Source organism: Typopeltis vanoorti, chromosome 18 (genome assembly GCF_054136105.1).
Source record: "Typopeltis vanoorti isolate ZY-2024b chromosome 18, IOZ_Tvanoo_1.0, whole genome shotgun sequence".
Taxonomy (NCBI): domain Eukaryota; kingdom Metazoa; phylum Arthropoda; class Arachnida; order Uropygi; family Thelyphonidae; genus Typopeltis; species Typopeltis vanoorti.
In genome coordinates this window covers 63966767-63991220 of record NC_143566.1, presented here as the reverse complement: position 1 = coordinate 63991220, position 24454 = coordinate 63966767, and the positions used below count along the sequence as shown (strand labels likewise).

General features: G+C 36.4%; 1 protein-coding gene across 3 annotated transcripts in view; it reads left to right on the top strand.

Moving 5' to 3' along the window:
• The window catches only part of LOC150096721 (uncharacterized protein KIAA2013 homolog), a 401644-nt gene extending 381559 nt beyond the window's left edge, over positions 1-20085 (top strand). For all 3 annotated transcript variants that reach the window (XM_090407839.1, XM_090407838.1, XM_090407840.1), the window contains exon 16: positions 18856-20085. In XM_090407839.1, the coding sequence (XP_090263965.1) occupies positions 18856-19040 (185 nt within the window). In that variant the 3' untranslated portion in view covers positions 19041-20085. The remainder of the gene's footprint in view (positions 1-18855) is intronic.
• Positions 20086-24454: the final 4369 nt, after the last annotated feature.

Genomic DNA, 24454 nt, shown 5'->3' with positions numbered 1-24454 from the left:
ATTGCTATAATAGATCTGCAGATTTAAATTTTAATATGAATAAGAGACAATCGACTTTGTTTAATTTTGGTATTAAGAAATCTCTTATTGAAGGTGTTTGTGATGCAACAGATAATGAGTCATCCACCACCAGCCTACAAAGCGATCTCCAGGATGTACAAAAGGAGAGGAAAACAACCAGCACACAGAAGAAAAAGTCTGCATTCACTCTTAAGTGCTTATAATAATATAAATTTTTGGTGATCAGAATGGAATATGTCAATGAAAATCAGCACAAATTAATTTAATGTTGTTTATGTTTAATTAATTATTAATTAATAATTAATGATCAGTGATTAATTAATAATAAAAATCAGCTACATTAACGATTCTTGTAGAAAGGCTTATACGCTGGTTAAACATGATAATTAAGGAATTGACAGCGTCCACTAGAAATATAAATTAAATCAACTTTAATATATACTTTATTATTCTTTCGGCAACCTCACGTTTCCATCTTCTTGGGAACTTAAAATAAAGACACGTGCACGCAAGTACTACATAACAGCAAATGAGAAAAGAAGTGAGGAAGCTACCGTTTTCCTAAAGCCCTGATGTGCCCCCCTGGTGGGCTATATTAGGTGTTCTTGGCCTTTAAGCTGAAGTTCTGATATGTTTCCCAAATTTGGGGCAGTCTCATGCATCCCAATTTGTTGAGGTTTGACATGTTCCTAAGGGCTGAGGCTGATTCCATGAATAGTCTTTCATATTTGAACTTGCTGCGGTGTATTACTGTGGCTTTCTTCCACCTTATTCTGTGGCGAGTATCCATAGCATGGTCTGCAAGCCCAGAGTGGCTGTACTGGTGAAATCGGATGTAGTCCTTGTGTTCTGAGATTATGATATTTGCTGTCCTGTCTGTTTGGCCAAAGTAGGACAGTATACCAATGCAAGGGACCTGGTATACACCAGGTAGATCTAGGGGAAGTGGTTGGTCTTTAGTGGAGTGGATAAGGGATGCCAATTTTCTATATGGTCTGTAACAAGCGGTCAAGTCATGTTTTTTTAGGATTTTGTTGATTTTTTCCGAGGTGCCTCAGACGTAGGGAATGGTGATGGATTTAGAGTAATCTTTTTTGTGAAAGGGGGGGGGGGTGGATACTGGTTTTGGTATTGGGGGGGTAGGCACTGGCTGAGAAAGTGTTAAGGATGTGATTTAGTTCAGTGGTTAGGGCTTGGTCATTTGAGCAGATTAGTTTTGCCCTGTTGAATAGTGTCTTAATAACTCCATATTGTTGTGGGGGGGGGAGGATTGTTGGTGAATGTACCTGCCTATATGGGTGGGTTTTCTATAAACTGAGAAAACCAAGGTTCCATCAGGTTGGCAGGTGACTAGTGTGTCTAGAAAGGGGAGGCTATTGTTTTTCTCTTTTTCCAGGGCGAACTTGATTACATTACATTAACAGTTAACAATTCTTACAGCTACATTAACAATTAATTATTAATTAATACATTACAAAATAACCGAGGTGTTCCGCGAAAATTTCAGGATTTGTGAAGTGTTCCGTCGTAGGAAAAGTTTGGGAAATGCTGCAGTAATCTATCAAAACCTTTGCAGAGTCCAAGTATGCTACTGTGTATCCATCTCCCACATCCAATGTTACTGTCGCCTTCTTGTAATATATAAGTAAATTACTAAAACATGACCTCCCTTTAGCAAATCCATGCTGTCTATCAAAGATAATGCCATTGTTGTCAACCCAGTTCTGGATCCTGATTCACACCAGCCTCTGCAACACTTTAACTACAACATCTCTGAAACATATATTGGCCTATAATTGGATGCTTGTATTCTGTCCTTTATGAAGTCAATCTTGTAAGTGGAAGTTTCCGTGGTTTAGAAGTTCATAAGGCATATTCCGGTAATTGGACCACATTTTTATTTTTTTATTATTATTCAGCTAAAAGCACAATAAAGAAATAAAACCTGACAAGTTTCATAAGTCGTTTGACTTACATCTTCAGGGGTAAAAGGTAACTGAAAGTTAAAACAAAAAAGAGAAATTAATAGTTCATACTATACAGTTGTAGCCGTCTGATATAAAATTAAATATTTTATAAAATTAAAAATTCAGAATACAGATTCAAAGCAGTGCTAAGTTTAAACAATGCCGGATGATGCCACGTTCTGTTGCTCACGATCAAAATGTCCGAGGTCTGACTGAGGTATACTTTTTATCAAAGCTGACCAAACTTGCTGTAGAATTAAGCCTTGGTTTTTATTGCATTGTGTTGGAATTCTAAGCATGTTTGCAGCTTCTTTAAATTTCATTATGTAACAGTTTTTTTCTATATAAGGCATGTTTGTTTTCTGCCAGAGTACATTGTGGCCGGTGGAAGTGGTATGGAAAGCTAGACCTGGTTTTTTTAAAGGATGATGTTGAGGTTTCGGGGGATATGGAAATCTTGATATAGAAATCTCCGGGCATGTTAGATCTTTATAAACATTGTATAAATAATACTTTTTTCATGTATCAAGACAAATTTTCGGAACAAAAAGAAGGATTGGCTATGTGCTCTTCCCTTTCTCCAGCTTTAGCTAACCTGTTTATGGAACATTTTGAAAATAATGCTTTAATCAATTATCATAAAAAAACAAAAATTTGGCTACACTATGTAGACGACATTTTCATCATTTGGCCAGGAACAACAGATGAACTCATTGCTTTTAAAAATTACCTGAATAATTTACATAAGAATATAAAATTTACTCTAGAACAAGAACTTAGAAAACTTTCTTTTCTTGACATCCTATTAGAAGTCAATGAAAAAGATAATAAACTTTCTTTCTTTCTCAATATATAGAAAACCCACCAACACAGGAAGATTTCTTAATGTGGACTCACACCACCACCCTTTGCAAAAAATAGAACTAATAAAAACCCTGAGGGACAGAGCTTATAATATTTCCAGCACAGAAAAACAGAGAAATGAAGATTTGGAATATTTTAACACAGATCCTAGAAAAAAAAAATGGTTATGAGCCCAAGACTATCAAAAAAATCCTTCACACACCTCCTACAAGCATCCGACAGAAACAAGATTTCAAAAACGCCATCGTGCTTCCATATATCAAGAATATTACAGACAAGCTGGCTAAATTACTAAACAAACACAACATCAAAGTAGCCTTTCTGCTGTTGGAAAAAAATTTCAAGATTTCTATATCCCCCGAAACCTCCATATCATCCTTTAAAAAAACCAAGTGTTTATAAAATTTATTGTTCTTGCGGCATCTGCTACATAGGACAGACAGGAAGATCTGGGGAAATACGCATGAGCGAACACCAAAAGGATCTACAAAAACAGAAGAGAACACAAATCAGGTCTAGCTTTCCATACCACTTCCACCAGCCACAATGTACTCTGGCAGAAAACAAACATGTCTTATATAGAAAAAAACTGTTACATAAGGAAATTTAAAGAAGCTGCAAACATGCTTAGAATTCCAACACAATGCAATAAAAACCAAGGCTTAATTCAGCACCAAGTTTGGTAGTCAGCTTTGATAAAAAATATACCTCAGTCAGACCTCGGACATTATGATCGTGAACAACAGAATGTGGCATCATCCAGCATTTTTTAAACTTAGCACTGCTTTGAATCTGCATTCTGAATTTTTAATTTTATAAACAGTCAGACGGCTACAACTGTATAGTATGATCTATTAATTTCTCTCTTTTGTTGTTTTAACTTTCAGTTACCTTTTACCCCTGAAGATGTAAGTCAAACGACTTACGAAACTTGTTGGGTTTTATTTCTTTATTGTGCTTTTAGTTTAATAATAAATAAATTTAAAAAAAATGTGGTCCAATTACTGGAATATGCCTTATGGTACAATCTTACTTTCCTTCCACTCCATTGGATCTTGACCCAATGTAAGACTCATATTAAACAAATGTATTAAGGGGCAGACGTCAACTTCCTGGCGCATTCCTTCAAAATATGTGGTGATGTATTATCAGAGCCCTACAGACTTTATTAACATCAAATTTGCTTAATTCCCCATGTACCTCATCTTCACTCAGAGTCAGTCTCTCCTCTTTATCATCCACTACTCTCAACTCTCCATGACATCAAATTCACAAGAAAGAAAGAAAGATCTTTATGAACTGCTCATTAAATGTCAGCTATATCATCTGCAGCAGTTGTTTTTATACCATTTTCTCCAATCAATGCAATCCTATCGTAATCATTCTTTTTATTTTTTTTTTTTTCCTTTGCTACATATCAAAAGAATTCCCTGGTATTTTTTTTTGGCTTCATTAGCTAACTGCTACCCATACTGAACGTTTGGTACTCTTACCAACTGATCTCAGTCACCCTCCTTGAGTGTTCTTTGCATTCCTCATGGAGTTGATTATTACCACTCCTCCATAATGCCTTTCTTCTCTGTATTATATGCTTAATTTCTTCATGCATCTTAATTCATGCATTTCACACCTAGCTTATTTAACCTTCTGACCTTGGAATGCATTTAGACATTGCTTCTACTGGATAGTTCTTGAAAATCATCCAAGCAGCATTCCTTTCCATCCAACCCTTCATTCCATGCTACAGCTGCAAGCTGTCTCCTGAATTTTCTCATAATCACCAGCCTTTTAGTTCCACATATACCCTTTCCTCACGGAAGTCCTCAAATAGTTGGCAAACACGCAGGTAATCACTTTGTGATCACTCTTACCAACTGGAGGGAGATTTGACACCTCATTTATAATAACATCCTCTGATGAGATGATCAAATCCATGACCTTCAACCCTCATGTTCCCTCTGTTATATACTGCCTGAGGTAGTTGCCCCTCAAAATTCAAAAAACTCATTTTCTTTACTTCTGGTTGCTATCTCTTTATTCCAGTCTATATTGTGGTAATTAAAATCATCCATAATGCTCACTCTTTTCCCATTTTCTTGGCTAAGTTGCTTATACATTTCCTAGTCACTATCCTGCACATTACCAGATCTATAGCAACATCCAACAAAGTATTTCATTCTATTCACCTCTATCTCACACTATACTGCCTCAGTACCACTACCACTATTTTCCTCTTGAATCTCTACCTTGTATGGAGATAACTCTTTTTGTATCATCAATGGCACTCCACTCCCTTTTTACACTTTCTATCTTCATGAAATACATCATAACCTTCCATCTCTATTCCTGTCAGGATATCATCCTCATCCAACCATATCTCACTTATTCCAGCAATATTTGGGTGAACGAACTCAATCAATGCAACCATTTCATTTCCTTTGTTTTGGATACTTACAGTATTTGTATACAAACATAACAGCTTATTCCTGGATCTATAACAAGTTGCACTGATACCACTTATGAGATGTGATTTCTCCATACTTTCCTCGAGCCAATTCTGTTTCTCCTTACTCATCTCAGAACTTTCTTCAAATCCAACTGTTTTCTCCTACATCCCAAGTCATCCCCTTCCCTTTTTGTCTACACATGTATTCATATCTTGGAGCATCAGCCTTTCACATGCTGTGTTCCCCTATCCACCTTGATTCTCCTTTGTTCTCTCATTCTTTACATTCATGCTACCCACTTCTTCATTCATAAGCACCACTTCAATCTCTCCTTCCTTACTCTTCCACTCTTTTCCATTGCTTCTTACTTGCTCAGATTCATTCTCTGCACTGATTACTCTCACTTCCATCAGTCTCTCCAAATGACTCCCACCAAAACCATTCAAATGCAATCCATCACTCTTATACAGTTCAGTTCTTACTTCAAACTCCTTCAACACATTAACAAACTTCGCTCGTTTCTGCTAACATGTCATTCATAATTCTTGCTTTCAACTTCATCTAATCACTGTCATGCTTGGGCAGCACCCAGACTACCTTTTCTATCACACTATTATCTTTTATTCTTCTCAACAACCTGATATCCAGTCTTGCATTTTCCTTGTCCCCAGTCAAGTCATTTGTCCATACTACCACTACCAAATCCTTTGCTCACTTTCTCCTCATATCCAATGCCTCAATAACTGTATTTATTTTCCTCCCAGAACACAAACCCTTTGCATTTTCTCATTTACCACACCTCTAATCAAATTACCATACGATGACACTCACAGGTCTTTTGTCTTTTGTTACCTTTTTCATACTGACGTGATTTGTTTTCATTTTCTTCACTCTTCCATACACGTATATATACAATTCTCTGCATTTCACTGGTACACATCCACCTCATTTCTTGCCTCATCTTTGCCAACTCAGCTTTCAAATCTTGTGTCCTTTTTTTTTTTTTTGCTATTATTCACTCTCACTATATTATTGCCAGGTATACAGACTTGTTTTCCCTTAATCCTGCTTGCCACCTTACACTTAATTGCACTCTGTTTTTCAATATCATTATTGCCTACTTTATCATCAATCAAGCTTTTCCTCGCTGTCACTTTCACACACTCTCTGAATATTCGAACAATCTTCAACTGCCATGTCAGTTATGATGCCATCTTCTCTACTCATATGTAAACTATTTAAACTCATATTTAAGAAAGCCTAATGGGCCTTCAGAATATTGCATTTCCTACATACCTGCACTTGTTCTTTTCTCTTATTCAGTCTCTCTATTTAAATATTCACAACATCCTCCTGTAGATACATACTACATTCATGGTATCCTCCCATGATGAGTCTTCGGACTCCTCGGAGGTGTCAGGAATAATAATAATAATAATAATAATAGCATTTCGCACCAACCTATGGAATGATTTGCCTTTCACTGCCATGTTGTATCAGCGTGCTAACAAAATCTTAATCTAATCTTATACTAATCTATGTCCATCAGAATCCTCTTGTCCATGTTTCACAAGCTTCATATCAATCTCTGCTTTCTCCAGTTTAAATAATAGATTTGTAGTATCAACTGGCCGTTATAAATGGCTGTTATCAACTGGCCGTTACAAAAGCATCTCAGATGCTTTTGTAACGCCCAGTTGTATAGTGATAGTCATTTCCTTTATCCAACTTAAGTGTCACTTTATTTTTTTAAAAAAATGTAATTTACTCACTTGACTTCAAAAAGCCATGCTGACTTGTAATTTCTCCTAATATTTGAGCATATCCTGTGCCTGTATTTTGAAAATTTGTAATATCCTAAATACTTCCAGTTCATCTATCTCTGTTGTCAAATTTGTCCTTGTCTCATCAGTTACTGGATTTTCTCTATCTGAATCCTTGCAAAATAATTCAACTATTTCTTCTGCTTCTGTCACCTTCTTGCTATATTTATAGTCTGATTTTGTTTTTCTTACCTAGTGCTTATGCTACTTGCCAGTTATTTATACTGCTCATGAGCTTGCTGATCACATTTCTTTTGTTATTCCTTCTACATCATTTTTTTGTATCTCTTGTTTAATGATATTCATTAATTCAACTCCCTAGATATGCATTCTGACAGTGCTTCTCTCAAAAACTCCCTTGACTATTTCCATACACTGTTAATATCTTTATTGTGCAATTTATGATGCCATAATTGCTTCTGAGTTGCTTCCTTAATTTGTTGTATGTGATACTGTAGTTCATCATATGATCATTATTATCAACAGCTTTCTTCAGTCTTCTACTGGATGGATACCTTTCCATGTGTCTTCCATTTTAGCAGATCTTATTTATCTGTATGCCATAAATGCCCATAATATCTTTTTATATCATTGTCCCATTTTACTGGCCTACCTGGTTTTTGATGTCCCAATTATAGGTGTCTGTTCTGTTATTCTGTTGTTCTCTTTGTCTGGCTGTTATCAGACATTCTCATCAGATGCTCTTTCTAGCACAGAATATGGCCTTTTATTCATTGTTGCAATATCTTATCTTTATTTGTTTCCTTATTCACTTGTTATGTTATTTTGACAATGACTCTTTCCATGTTTCACCATTTGTTTGCATTCTCTCCAGCTGTCTTTTAGTAAGGCTCCAGATTTCTCTGCCATATGTCATTGCTGAGATAAACATTGGTTGTAAATATTTCTTTTTAAACATTTTAGTAAATTATCTTGAAACATATCTATAACAGTAAAAACTTTCCATCCTGTTCTTATTCTAGTTGATGCTTCATTATTAGCTTTATGTTCACTTGTAATGATTTGTCCTAGACCAACATCTCTTCCACCAATTGGAGAGAGTGACGATGTGGTTTTGACTTGAAAGATGAATAGACATGCAAAAGTATCAAAGAGGATGGGAACATATATGGAATTATAAGGCAGGTGATTATAATAGTCTTAGACATCAACTTGGGAAAGTTTCATGGAGGGAGGAATTGGAAGGCTGGGATATCATTAGTGCTTGGGAAATTTTGAAGGAATATTTGTCACATCTGTGACAAATATTCCTTCTATTGCTTTTGCTATATTGCTACTTCTATTACTATTGCTACTGTGACAAATTTGTCACAGCAGCAATAGTAAGCTATATTCCACAAGTAAAGAAGAGGATACAATTTGGTGTAAAGTGGATGACCAACAATAATAAACAGGAATTGCATGTGAAAAAGAGGCTATGAAAGAGATATAAGGAGACAGGTGAAGAGCAGATGCATGAAGAATATAAGACACAGCCCAGGAAAGTGACTAATATGGTAAGGAAGGTGAAACTGGAATATGAGAAGAGATTGGCCCTAAGATTCAAAGAAAATCCTAGGGAATTTTTTAGCTATGTGGCCAATAGGAGAAGAAATGATTGTGGAAGAATGACATTGTGAGATAAAAATGGGAATAGAGCGACTGATGCAGAGGATGTATTGGAATTGTTCAATGAACATTTTATTGCTGTATTTCATCCTGGAGGAGTAAATTTTAATACTAGAGAGATAGGGCAGGTTCGAGGTTTAGAGGTGCAGGAGGAGAGCGTGTTCCAAATATGTTGTATTCAGGATGTCAGTAAAGCTGTGGGACTGGATGGTATTTCACCACAAGTTTTCAGAGAATGTGCTAAAGAACTGACAACTCCTTTGACCTGGCTTTTCAATGACAGTCTGCTATGGAAAGGTGCCCAGGGAATAGAAGAAAGGTAAGATAGTGGCATTGCATAAGGGCGGTAGAAGACTGGAAGCGTCAATTATAGGCTAGTTTGTGTGTCATCAGTAGTTTTAAAGATCTTGGAGAAATTAGTTAGGGACCGTATACAACATTGGGCAGATGAGGGTAATGTTATCTGTGAGAATTAACTTGGATTTGGTAAAGGATGCTCTTGTTTTAGTAATATGCTAACCTTTTATAATAAAGTTACAAGAGCAGTAGATGAGGGGAAAGGCATATACTGCCATTTTCTTGGATGTCAGGTTGGTCAACTGGATTCAGGATTGGCTGTCCGAGAGGTATCAGAAAGTTGTATATGGTGGGACAGTTTCAAGGAGGCAGAGGGTTACAAGTGGGGTCCCATAGGACTCAGTACTGGGACCTATATTGTTTAATCTTTATATCAATGACATTCTCAGTGGATTGCAGGGAGATATTAGGTTGTAACAAATATGACCACATTGCCACCAATTGGTGAGAGTGATCATAGGGTCTTGACTTGGGCGGTGGCTAAAGGTATGGAATTTTCAATTAAGACAGGGTACATGTGGAATTATCATGCTGGAAAGTATGACAAGCTTAGGAGTTTGATTGATTCAGTGCCATGGCATGTACAACTGCAAGGACTAGAAGTTGATAGTGCATGGGAGGCAGTTAAGAAGTGTTTGCATGAAGCAATGGCTGACTGTATACCTAGAGTCCGAATAATAAATCAAGTAGGGGTTAAATGGATGAATAATACCATTAAGCTTGAGCTGCAAAAAAAGAAACAACTATGGAGGGAATTTAAGGAGAAAGGTGACCGGCAGGCACATGAACAGTATAAAGCGCAGGCCAGAAGGGTAACGAGTGTGGTAAGAAGAGCAAAAAAGGATTACGAAAGAACATTGGCCATGCAGGCTAAAGAGAATCCTAAAACAGTTTTTTAGATATGTAGCAAGTAAAAGGACAAATGTACATGGCAAAATGATTTTAAAGAATGCCGATGGTAGGGAGGTAACTGAATCAGTTGATATAGTTGAGTTACTGAGTGAGCACTTTGCAAGTATATATCATCCAGGTGGTGACATTGCAGAAATGAATAAACCAGTAGATTATACGGGAAATGTGGTGAATGAAGTGTAGGTGAGTAGTCTATTGCATAACCTCAATGTCAATACATCCGTGGGATTGGATGGTATACCAGCTCGTGTTGTACAAGAAACATCTAAAGAATTGTCAGCACCCTTGACCATTTTGTTTAATTTGAGTCTCGGGTCTGGGTTAGTCCCGAGGGGGTGGAAAGAGGGGAAAATAGTTCCACTGCATAAAGGTGGTTCCAAGACTGCTGTTGTAAATTACCGACCGATTAGCATATCAGGAATCATTGTCAAGGTCTTAGAGAAATTAGTCCAGAAAAGAATACAGGATTGGATGAAAATGGGATATTGTATGGGGGACAACATGGTTTTGTGAAGGGTAGATCATGCCTCAGTAACTTGCTCACGTTTTATAACACAGTGACAGCTGAACTGGATAGGGGTAATGGGTTTACAGTGATACTACTGGACCTTGCCAAGGCCTTTGACAGGATACCACATGGAACCCTAATTAGTAAACTGTAGCAGAAGGGGATAGATATAGGGTTGTGAGATGGATAGGAAGGTGGTTGAAGGAGAGATACCAGAGAGTGGTTTATTCAGGAGTGGAGTCGAAAAGACGGCTTGTGACTAGTGGTGTGCCGCAGGGCTCTGTTCTTGGAACACTGCTTTTCAATTTGTTCATCAATGATATAGGAAAGGATTTGAGCGGAAGTGTTCACTTGTTTGCTGATGATGCAAAGTTGGGTAGAGCAATTGTGATTGCACAGGATGTCAAAATTTTACAGGATGATTTGAATAGTTTGGAGGACTGGGCTAGGAAAAATGGATGTCAATTTAATGTGGCAAAATGTAAGGTTATGCACTTTGGGGTGAAAAGAATAGCAGCAATATATCGCATTGGTGAAACCGTACTCCAGGAGATTGATGAGGCCAGGGATTTGGGAGTGTTGGTGGATAGGGAATTGAAGTTTAGGGGGCACATTGCAAAAGTGACTAAATCAGCTCATCAAATCACTTGGCTTCTGAAAAATACTTTACATGCAGAGACAAACAAGTTGTTCTTCCTCTGCATCAAGCCTTGATAAGACCCCATCTGGACTACTGTGCCCAGTTATGGGCACCAGGGTTTCTTCGTGATGGGGAGGAAGTGGAGGGGATCCAGAGACAAGTGACCAAGATGATAGAAGGTCTATGGAATGAACCTTATGAGAATAGGTTGAAGATTTGTGGGTTGCAGAGATTGGATGATAGGCAAAGGAGGGGATATGATTGAGACATTCAAATTACTGAAGGGTTTCTATAAGATTGATCCAGAAGATATTTTTGAAAATATGACTGGTGGTGGGAGGACTAGGCCCCATGCATGGAAGCTGGGCAAGAATGTGGTTGACAAGGGAGTTAGAGCTAGGTTTTTCACTTGGAGAGTGGTGAATGAGTGGAATAAGCTTCCACTGTTGTGGAAGTGGGTGCTACGACCATGAATGAGTTCAAGGCAAGGTATGATAGATACTGTGTCAATGTCGAATAGTTGTTCTTGACATGATGTTAGGGCCTCCCTCGATGAGTCTGTCGACTCCTTGGAGTTGCTCGGAACAATAATAATAATAATAATAATATTCAGTTGTTTGCAGATGATGTGAAACTGGGGAGGGTTATTAGTAATAGTGTAGATGTGGTAGCCCTGCAAGAGGATTTGAATAAGCTAGACAGATGGGCAAATGAATGGGGTGTCGGTTCAATGCAGCAAAATGTAAGGTCAGTTTGGGCCATTGCATACTCTGTTAGAGGAGCTATACTGGAGGAAGTAGGGGAGACAAGAGATCTGGGTTTGATGATTGATAGAAACCTGAAATTCAGGGGACATATTGCAAAGGTGGTGAAGGTAACACATAGGATTGCTGCAATAATGAGAAGGATGCTGACCTACAGAAATAAAAGAGTTGTCATTCCATTGTATAAGACCCTGATCACACCACACTTAGACTATTGTTCTCAGATTTGGTCCCCAGGATTTGAAGGGGATAAATTAACTGTGGAAAGGATACAAAGGCAGATAACAAAGACAGTTTCAGGACTGTACAATGGTAGTTATGAGGATCGGCTGAGGGAATGTGGAGGCTGCAAAGTTTGGTGGATAGAAGAAGGAGAGGTGATATGATTGAGACTTTTAAACTGTTGAGAGGTGGTTATAGGATTGACATTGGGAGTTCTTTCGCTTGGCCGAACAGTGGGAAGAAGTGATAACAAGGGGCAGTCCCTGGAAGTTACAAAAGGAAACTGTGAGCAAGAGAGTGAGTAGTAGTTTCTTTGCATGGAGGGTGGTTGAACCATGGAATGCATTGCCTGATAGAGTGGTGAGAGAGAGAATGGTCAATGAGTTTAAGGAGTGGTATGATAGACTTTGTGTTTCCTAGGAGGGACCTCCTACAATGTGTCTTGATAGACTTGCGTTTCCTAGGAAGGACCTCCTGCGATGAGTCTTTTGACTCCTTGGAGGCCTAAATAATAATAATAATAATTTGTAGGTTTAGTTGTAGATACATTTAATTCTATAATAATGCATTCTAATTCTTTCAGTGATGTTGCTATTATCTGCTGATGATATTAGTATAACATCATCAGCAAATTATAGATTACTCAAGTATTCTCAATCTGTTTATATTTAATACTGTTTTCTACCAGTTTTATCATAGCATATTCAAGAATTGTTTGCTGATAGTTTTGCTAAAACGAAGTCTCGTTTTCTGACCCCATCTTTTTATTTCTCTTTCTTTTTTTATCTATATTTATTACTGCTGATCCACTCCCTCTCTCTCTCTCTCTCTCTCTCTCTCCCTCCCTCCCTCCCTCCCATATGTACACAATTTAATATCTTAACATAGATCTCATTTACAGTAATCCCTCAATTAATGCTCCCCCAATTGGTGTGTCATTTTTTTTTTTTTGATACCCAAATTCGATTAGTGCACCTATATACATCTTAAAAATAAATATTACAGATTTTAAAAATTTTCTATCTATACATTTTTATGGCTAACTATATTAAAAATTCACTCACCAGAATGAAATAATTTAGTTACTGATTTAAAATATTTTACAAAGTTATTTTTAATGGCATACTACACTACTTCCATGTACACTATGTATACTATGTTCCAAATTTTTATTGCCAAAATTTATGTTGTCTGCTATAGTATGCCCACAGATTCGAGACCCTTCGACACTTCTGCGCATGTCACAAAAAGGAGAATCCATTCCGATGATAGGATAATCAATCCGTCTTCTGGGATGAGTTGCTTATTATTACACATCAGAAAATTAACTTCTCTTTTATGATCATTGTAGTTTTTAAAGTGGTAACTATTTTGCTCATATAACAGGTGGGAAATTTTATCTATAAATCACATGATTTCACTTGTTGGCGACCAATTCATACATCCTTCATTTCTTTTTCTCCTTCAATGATAACATTCAAGAGTTAATTAAATCTCATTCTGAAGAATTGAGTGATTTCGACCTGCTAAATTTAGATGCACAGCAGGAAGATCCCGAAGAATATGAAGAAAATTTAACCACTGATAGTCAGCCAAGAGAGATTTCACAGAAAAAATTTGAAAATATTTTTCATACAATCGAAATTTTTAAGCAGCAATGCTTGGAGGCTGACTCTGATGAAGAGAGAAGCAGTAAAATTTGTAGAAGAGGCAATAGGGCCATACTGTCGGTTGTGTGAAAAAAGAAACAAAATGCCCGCCAAACTATGTTAGCTTAATTCTTTGTTAAGAAGTAGAATAACAAAATTTATATTCTGAATATGTTTATTTGTCTTTCAGCTTCATGGATTTCCTTTAACTAGGCCCTGAGACATACCTTAATTCTTTTATAAAAAAAATTAAGACTCAAAAAAGAAATTTGAGGAACGAATTATACTTTTTCCATTAGGTTATTATATTTGATTAGTGCATTTTCGATTAATGCACCTGTTTTAAAGATCGCATTAGGCATACTAATCGAGGGATTGCTGTATTTCTATATGTTTTAAAGCTTGCAGCCTTTTATATAGCTTTGTTGAGTCAAAGGCTTCTTCATAATCTGTGAAAGGAAATTGGTATATTATGATTTTTTTTTTAATTTAAAATTCTTGTGGATGATCAAAAATGTTCAGAATGATGATCTGCAACCTGCTTGTTTCCTTGGGCTGATAGAAATTTAATGTGTTGTTCATTCTGGTACTTATAATATTTGTAAAAAACCTTATAAAGAACTGAGGAAAAAAAGTAATGGATCTTTAATTTCTTATGTCAGTTTTATCACCTTTCTAATATAAAAAGATTATTGTTTCCAAAGGTAATTCAATTTTTAAGTTGTCGTTTAAAGTTGTCATTCACAACCAATACATTGATTCATTTGCTTGGTCTTGATCTTGAGAAGGAACTCAAGGTCAAAGAGCATTGGATGTGTTCATAGTGTTAGAAGGGTCTCTGTTCAGAATATGACTATTTTACCAGTACTTGGTGACAGTGATCAAGTTGTGCTTTCTTGGGAAGTATCTAATTATATTGGTGTTCCCATTAGAGCAGGTTACATGCTGAATTACAAAGCTGGATTATTATGATCAACTTAATAGAATACTAGACAAGCTTATATGTTGGTTATGCATTACTAAATTACTTAAGGAATTGACAACGTATATAAGAACAGTTACAACGCAGTAACTGAGAATGAAGTGATGAAGCTATTATTCTCCTAAAAGTCCTGATGGTGCCCCCTAGCAAGCTATGTAGGTGTTCTTGGCCATTGGACTGAAGGTCTGCTGATGTAAGCCTCCGAAATTTGGGGCAGTCTCATGCAACCAAATTTGTTGAGGTTTGGAGAGTTTTTTAGGGCTGAGGCTGATTCCTTGAATAGTCTTTCGATTTTGAACTTGCTATGGTGTATTATTGTAGCTTTCTTCCACCGTATTCTGTGGCGTGTATCCAGAGCATGGTCTGCAAGACCCGAGTGGCTGTACTTGTGAAACCGGATGTAGTCCTTGTGTTCCGAAATTCTGATATTCACTGTCCTGCCTGTTTGGCCAAAGTAAAACAGTTTACAGCTGCAAGGGACCTGGTATACACCAGGTAGGTCTTGGGGAAGTGGTCGGTCTTTAGTGGAGTGGATTAGGGATGCCAATTTTCTGTATGGTCTGTAACAGGAGAGGTCAAGTCATGTTTTTTTAAGATTTTGGTAATTTTTTCCAAGGTGCCTCGGATCTAGCCAGCCTAATGGAACCTTGGTTTTCTCAGTTTATAGAAAACCCATACAGGCAGGTATGCATTCACCAACAATCTCCCTCCCCCCTCACAACAATATGGAGTGGTGAAAACACTATACAACAAGGCTAAACTAATCAGTTCAAACGACAAGGCCCTAAATGCTGAATTAAATCACATCCTCAACACTTTCTAAGCCAATGGCTACCCCCTCCCATGAAATCCAAAAAATAATGAAACCAACAAACCACAACCCCCCCTCCCCTTCCCAACAAGGATTACTCTAAATCCATCACCATTCCCTACATCTGAGGCACCTCAGATAAAATTACAAAATCTTAAAAAAACATGACTTGACCTCCTGTTACAAACCATACAGAAAATTGGCATCCCTTATCCCCCTCCACTAAACACCAACCACTTCCCCTACACCTATCTGGTGTATACCAGGTCCCTTGCATCTGTAAACTGTCTTACTTTGGCCAAACAGGCAGGACAGCGAATATCAGAATTTCCAAACACAAGCACTACATCCGGTTTCACAAGTACAGCCACTCGGGACTTGCAGACCATGCTCTGGATACATGCCACAGAATACGGTGGAAGAAAGCTACAATACACCATAGCAAGTTCAAATTCGAAAGATTATTCATGGAATCAGCCTCAGCCCTAAGAAACTCTCCAAACCTCAACAAATTTGGTTGCATGAGACTGCCCCAAATTTGGGAGGCTTACATCAGCAGACCTTCAGCCCAATGGCCAAGATCACCTATATAGCCAGCTAGGAGGCACCATCAGGGCTTTTAGGGGAACAATAGCTTCCTCACTTCATTCTCAGTTACTGTGTTATAGTATCTACATGCATGTGCCTTTTTTGTAAGTTCCTTTTGAAGATGGCAACGTGACATTGCCGAAATATGGGAAATATTTATTAAAGTATAATTTAATTTATATTCTTATATACGTTGTCAATTTCTTAAGTGAGTAATTAATAGAATACTATCTTTGGTCCCATGGTATCAGCATTTGAATCTTTGAAAAAGTGTTTAAATGAGGCAGTATCTGAATGTATCCCTAGTGTTTGAAAAATAAATAGGTTGGGAGTGAAATGGGTGTGCAACCTTATTAAGCAAGAAATTCACAAGATGGTGATGTGGAAAGAATATTGTGAGAATAAGAGTGAGGGAAGTTATGAAATATATAAAGCTCAGGCCAGAAAAATAATGAGTATTGTGCGAAAAGCTAAATCAGAATATTAAAAGAAATTGGCTATGCAAGCTAAATGCAATTCAAAAGAATTTTATCATTATACCACAAGGATAAGAAAGAATAAATGAGGAAGAATAACTTTATTGAATGCAAATGGTACTCTAGTGTCAGAAATTAATGACATTGTCAATTAATGAGTGCTTACTTTGCTATGATATATCAAGCAGGTGTATGTAGTATGGTGTACAGTGATACTGCCACATTCAATAAAGAGATATAGCTGCAGAAAAATGAGGTTGAGGAATTGTTGCATAACCTGGATAGGAATTTGTGAATAGGAATGTAATATCAGCACATTTGCTAAAGAAATGATCAGCAGAATTAGCTAGGCCTTTAACATGTTTGTATAACTTGAGTCTCAGCTCAGATATGATACCACAGGAATGGAAGGAATGTATGATAGTTCCATTGTACAAGGGTAGTGCAAAAATTGATGTGTCTGACTACCGACTTATCAGTATCTCTGGTGTTGGTAGTGAAGGTTTTAGAGAAGTTGGTAAGAACTTCATATAGGTACACAAGCATGCTATACTCTGCAAGGAGCAGCACTTTTACTAATGGTAGGCCATGTTTTAGCAATTTGCTCATATTTTATAACAATGTTATAACTATGGTAATATTGGATTTTGCTAAGGCAGTTGATAGGAAACCACATGAAAGGCTGTTGCATAAACTGGAGAATATGGGATTGGAATATAAACTCTTGATTTGGATTGGTGGATGGTTAACAGATAGATATCAGAAAGTTGTAAATGGTAGGTGTGAATCAGCCAGATTTAAAGTGACTAGTGGTATACCTCGGGGTTAAGTCCTTGAGTCATTGTTGTTCAGTCTATACATTAATGACATTAGGAAGGGTCTAACAGGAGATGTGCAATTGTTTGCCAATGATGCAAAGATATTCAGGGCAATCAGGGATGCCACTGATATCCACAAAATGATTTGAATAGGCTGGAAATTTGGGCAAACAAAATTGGCTATCAGTTTAATGGTAGTAAATGTAAAGTTATGCACTTTAGCATGATGAGATTTCCAGCAGCATATTATATTAGTGGGATTATGCTACAAGAAACTGATGAGACTAGGGGTCTGAGCATAATGGTGGATAGGAATTTAAAGTTCAAAAGGTCACATAGCAAAAGTTGCAAATACAACTGGAGGATAATTGTGATGTTGGAGTGAACCTTGACATGTAAGGATAAGGGAAGTCAATTTACCTCTTTATAAGGCCTTGATATGACCACTCCTGGATTAATTTGCGCATATTTGGTCTCCAGGGTTCCAAGATAATAAAGACGCTGGGAAAGGGTGCAAAGAAGAGTTACAAAAATTATATCCAGATTATGGGATTTAGATTATGAGGACACGTTGCAAGCATGTGGATAATAGGAGAAAGTACTCTGGTTAATAGGAGAAAGAAGGGTGATATGATAGCAATCTATAAACTTTTGAATGGATGTTATGGGATATCTTCCATCAGAAGATATCCCATAACAGGTTCTCTCCCCACCTTCCATATAAATTTTTCATTATATGGAAGTTGGGGAGAGAACCCCCTGGGTCATCCATGGAAGTTAACTTTGTTTGCATTAAGAAAGAGGTAAGAGCTAGGTTTTTCTCTTACAGATCAGTGAGTGAGTGGAATAGTTTGCCTTTAGTGTTAGTGAGTGCATCTAGTGTGAATGAATTTAAGTGAAGGTATGACAGCTGGTTTGAGTAACTTATGGCCTCCCTCGATGATTCCTTGACTCCCTGGAGATCCCAGATAAAAATAATAATAGTAATATAGCTGCAACAGACTTACAGCTAGTACTCTCTCACTATTTTTTTTCTTTTCTTTTTTTTTTTTCTTCCTCCAATAACACTTTCATGTTCTCTTTCATTCAGTACTCTTCACATTTTAAATCATTTATACCTGTCGAAACTATTGATTAATTTTTACTTTCCTTCTTTATATTCTAACAGCATTGCTCACTCAATTAATCTTTATTCTGGAAAAAGAAAAAAAAGATTTCTTTGCTCTCTTTAAATTCATCCCTGATCAAAGAATCACCATACAATACTGTCTAGTTTCTCTTCTTCTATCCAGACTCTGTTTAGAATTATAATAAATATCTTTACTAAAAATGTAAGTTTTGTTATTAACTGCATTTTTTTTATGCTTTATTTTAAAGCTCCAGCACATGAACATCACATCATAGCCCTACACAGACATGGACATCAGCTGGGTGGTTTGCCAGCTCTGTTCTGGGTTTCAATTGCCTTTTTAATAGTAGTTTTTCACCTTTTTCTAGCAAAACTTGTATATAATGAATACTGTGGTAACCAAGATAAGTCTCGAGGAAGATATGTTGTCTGAAATTCTGAGATGGTCTCAGTTTCTTTTAAGTAGATTTGTAATTCTACATTGTCTAGTGATATCAGTGTGATTGTCAGTGCTTATTCAGGTTGTATGAACAATGCCATAGACTGTTTATATTAATTTTACAGAAACTTATTTTTTTTAGATATCATAGCTTCAGGAAGGTTTTGTACTTCCCTATTCCTATTTAAATACAAACTGATTATATATGCCTTTATCGATTTAAATTAAAAATAATTATTTCTTTAATTAAGTTGTATTATACTATATGATATACATTAATTAAAATATATTAGCTAAATGTGTAAAATTTGTATATTATTATAAAATATCAAAATTTAAATGAAAAGCTGTTTCATTTATTCTTTCATAAGCAAACTTAAAACAATTAAAATTCATCAGCATTAAATGTCTTATATTAAATATCTTTGTTAGTGGATTTTGCAACCACTTTTCTGCTGTTTTTTTTGTATATACTAGTGAAAATTGTTAGTTTTATGAAACATTAGAATCTAAAAATATATTTATAACAAAAACCACTCTGTGCACATGCTCATGACAGACATACAGTTATATATTGAGATGATGAAGGGAAGACAGAAGTCATAAAAAAATTAAAACTGTAAATAGTTAGTTCTGAATATTTTTCAGTCATAAACAACTTTGTATATTTATATAAAAAAAACACTCAAATTTTCATTTGCCAATGTTTATATGTGATAAATTTTAAAAATACTGTTCACAAAGAATTGTTGTGTTTTAAGTATAGCTATTTAAAATGAAGATTACAAAATGTTATATCAAGTATATTAATAATATTGTTAGTCCATTTATTTGATATCCAGATTATATCTTAGACTGATACTTATAAATATGGATTTGATGTTTAAAATACATAATAATAATTTATAATTGTACAAAAGAATAATATTATGCTTGTTCAAAATTTTGAATCTGGCTTAATAACAAGTACACACGAATTTAATTTCCAGTATTTGTATATATGATAAATACCAATAAAATTGTAAAATTCAAGGCACAAGCCTGATAGGCAGAAATTTTTCATGTATAAAGATACTTCACGAATTTTTCATTTATATATATATATATATATATATATATATATTATTATTATTATTATTATTAAAGGTATTTACTCGGATTGTAGACATTTTTATATTAGAATTTTACTGACTAGAACGCCGAGATAAGACAAAAACTTTAATTAGAACACAACTAGTTTCGTCGGAATGCCGACTTCTTCAGGCATACACAAAAAAACTGGAAGTTAGCAAGATAAAAAATTAACTTCTCATATAAACAAGTTAGGAACAACTAATTGTGTTCTAATCAAAGTTTTTGTTATATCTTGGTGTTCTAGTCAGTAAAATTCTAATATAAAAATATATGTGTGTGTGTGTGTGTAAGTGAGAAAGAGAGAAAGAGTTGTGCAGAAAGCAAGAGAATGGAATTACTAATATCAATGATGTAAGGCAAGACAGCGAAAGTGTTGTAGAGAATGTGAACAGAATGAATGATAATGCACAAAATATGAATGAGAGCATGAATGAAATGGCTGTGGGTGATCTGTGTGATACATCAAGAGTTAGAATGAACAAAAAAGTTAATGTGGAAAAGTATGAAAGTGAAAGAAAATGAGAGCAAGGAGAAGGATATGTATGGAGATTTGATGATAAGAGGTATACATAATGAGAGAGCAATGAAAGCATGTTTCCCAGATGCAAAGATCAAGGATGTTAGTTTACAGTAGGGAGAAGTGAGGGAATTGATTGTTTTGGCTGGCACAATGATTTGAAAGGGAACAATGTGCAATGAGAGAAGATTTGAAAAAATGCTCGACAAAAGTGAAAAAGAAGAGTAAGAAAACAAAGATTGTGAGTCTGCTGCCTTGATATGACAGGACGGAACTCAGAAGAAGGGGCATGATTGTAAATGAGTCAATGAGAAGATTGTGTAGTTGGAATGGTGTATAGAGTGAATTTGATGGACAGAAGGACTTGCACATGCCTGATGGACTACATTTGAATGGTTTTGGAGTTGGATGTTTGAAAGTGTTGTTCAGTGAGAGGTTGGAAGTACAGAATTCAGGGAAACTAGAAACATTGGGGAGAACGTATTCAAGTGTGAATTCAGCAATGAGACATGAGACAAATGAGTCTATATGGATTGCATAAATGATTATGCAATGCTCAATGCATTTTATTATATTTCTAATCCAAATGGGTTGGTAATGGCATTACATAAGGGAAACCGTTGATCCATGCATATACACAATTGCCAGAAGTATTAGAAATAAAGGATATGAGTTTTTGTCATTGGTCAGCTCGACTTGGCCAAAACTTATGAGCATCAGAGAGACCTGGTTGACAGAAAATGATATACTTACAAGGTTAGAATATAAAGGGAATTTTATTTTCAGGGAGATAGGAGGGGTATTGTTGATGATGATAACTGCAGAACTTCAACCAACAAAATTGTGAATTCAGCAATCCACGAGACAAATGAGTCTATATACATTGCATAAATGATTATGCAATGCTCAATGCATTTTCTTATATTTCTAATCCAAATGGGTTGATAATGGCATTACATAAGGGAAACCGTTGATCCAAGAGGATGTTGAAATGCAGATACACAAATGCCAGAAGTATTAGAAATAAAGCATATGCGTTTTTGTCATTGGTCAGCTCGACTTGGCCAAAACTTATGAGTATCAAAGAGACCTGGTTGACAGAAAATGATATAGTTACAAGGTTAGAATATAAAGGGAATTTTATTTTCAGGAAGATAGGAGGGGTATTGTTGATGATGATGATAACTGCAGAACTTCAACCAACAAAATTAGAAGTTAAAGAGGATTTTAGGTCTTGGAGAGATGGTTCATTTGAGGTCATCTGGTGCAAGATAGACAGCAGTAGGAGAAAATATGTTATTGATTACTGCTATAAACCAGGGATCCCTCAGAAAGATGTGTATGCCGAGCAATTGTTATGGGCGACTTCAATTACAGGACATAGATTAGGACATAGAAAGGGGTCACAGTGGAAGTGGAATTTATACTGTTGCTAAAAGATAATTACTTGAAACAGCATGCGATGGAGGAGACCAGGGATTTGAGAGTGTTGGATCTGGTAATGGTATAAATGTATCTATAACCAAGGTTAATGGTTAATTTCTCTGCCTCCAGTCAGAGAGATTGACCATAACCATGAAGTCTTATTTTGGAAGGTTGCTAAATATGTGAAATTCTGTGTCAAGAAAGGGTTTATGTTGAACTATAAAGCTGGTATCATGGAACATTGCCATCTCTTGAGAAGCTACAAGGAAAGGTTGTCAGTAGTAGTAGTAGTAGTAGTAGTATTTCAATATCCTCCATGGAGTCAATAAACTCATTGTGGGAGGTCCACTCAACCAGCAACATTTCTATAATATTGAATTTTAAAATTATTTACACTACTTGCATTCACAATGTAATGTATTCCACTCACTAACAACTCTCCAGGTAAAAAAAAATCTAGTCCTTGCAACCTTCTTCACCACGTCTTTATACAGCTTCCAGGGATGGCCTCTCATTCTTCACATCTTAACATCCACTCTTTTTATAATGTCTTGTCTTAAGCTTTCACAAACCATTACGGTTCTTAGCTATAGACTTCACAACCATGACCGTTTCAAGGATGAGATGGTTAACCCTATACCTCCCAGTGTATCCTATGTCTGTAGATGTGTGTGTGTGTGCTCATATGGCTGGTTTGCCTGTTCTAGGGGGACGAAAAACCAGAGTTTCCAGGTGAAAAAAACCCTGCCTCCGTATGAGACTGGTTAACTTACCTTTAGTCAAAAGAGACCAGATAAATTTCCATCCAAGAGTCCTCATGTCTTGGATGGGAATTGAATCCAGATCTTTCCAACCAAAGGGTCTATACTTACTGAGCTCCAGAGGCTCTACCTCTTTTTATAATACCTTGTATTAATCTGTTAGAATCCCTTAACCAACTTAAATGTCTCTATCATATCTCATCTTTGCCAAAGTCTGTAATCTGCATTCCCTGACTTGCTCTGCATAACCTACACTCCAGAGTCCTGATATCACTTTAGTCATTCGTCTTTGGACCCTCTAGTGTTTCCACATCACAATGAAAATTAGGTGATCAAATTTGAGCACAATAGTCCATGTGAGGTTACTAAATCACTTAAGGAATTGGCAACGTATATAAGAATATAAATTAAATTACACTTCAATAAATATTTCCAATATTTCGGCAACGTCACGTTGCCACCCATACTGCATGTATAGGTGGGTTTTCTATAAACTGAGAAAACCAAGGTTTCATCAGGCTGGTGGGTGAATAGTGTGTGTCTAGGAAAGGGAGGCTGTTGTTTTCCTCTTTTTCCAGAGTATAACCAACTTGATTCTGGGGTGTTGGTTATTTAAGTGTGTTAAGGAGAGGAGTGTATCAGAGCCATGTGGCCAAATAGTGAACACATCATCAACGTAGCGAAGCTATGTGGTTGGTTTTTTCGGGGGCAGAGGCTAAGGCTTTTTCTTCAAAAGTCTCCATAAAAAAATTGGCCAAGGGTGGAGAGAGTGGTGAACCCATGGCTGTCCCCTCTATTTGTTTGTAGAATTTTCTCTGCCAAACGAAATAGCCTGAGTTCATTGTGAACTGAAATAGGGCTGAGATATCGGGAGAAAATTTAGCTTGGATTAGCTCTAAAGTTTCCTTGAGTGGGACATTTGTGAATAAGGAGGAGACGTCAAAACTGACCATTATGTCAGTATGTTGGAGTGTAAGGTTTTTTATGCTGGCTTTGAAGTGGGCTGAGTTTTTTTATGTGTGATGGTGTGTTGCCAGTATAGTGTGCGAGCGCTTTGGCCAAATGTTTAGCTAATTTGTATGTGGGGGAATCAGTGCAATCCACTATGGGACATAATGCCACATTTTCTTTATGTATAGAGCTAAACGGTTTTAATCTGTTAGTAACTTCTACAGGCCAAGAAGTGACTTTCTTAAGGAGCCTGTGAAGTTTTCTGATTTGTGAGTTGTGAGTTGGTGAGTTTGTATTCGTTAGGGAGGTAAGTAGCCTGATCTAATAGAAGAGCATTAAGCTTACCTGTATATTGGTTAAGTACTACAATTGCATTTCCCTTATCTGGTTTGGTGATAACTATTTCTTTATTATTCCAAGCTACATCCAGTCTTACACTGTTGGCGATTTTATTCGGAAGGTGTGGATTCTGCATTCGATCTTGATCATAATATCCTCATTAGGTATTTTTCTGAGAGCAACGGCGAAGTTGTGGCCATGTGAAAGCGCGATGAGTGCTTCAGAGTGAGTGAAGAAAGGTTGATTACGGCATTGGTAGGAAGTTTTGGATTGACGGTAGA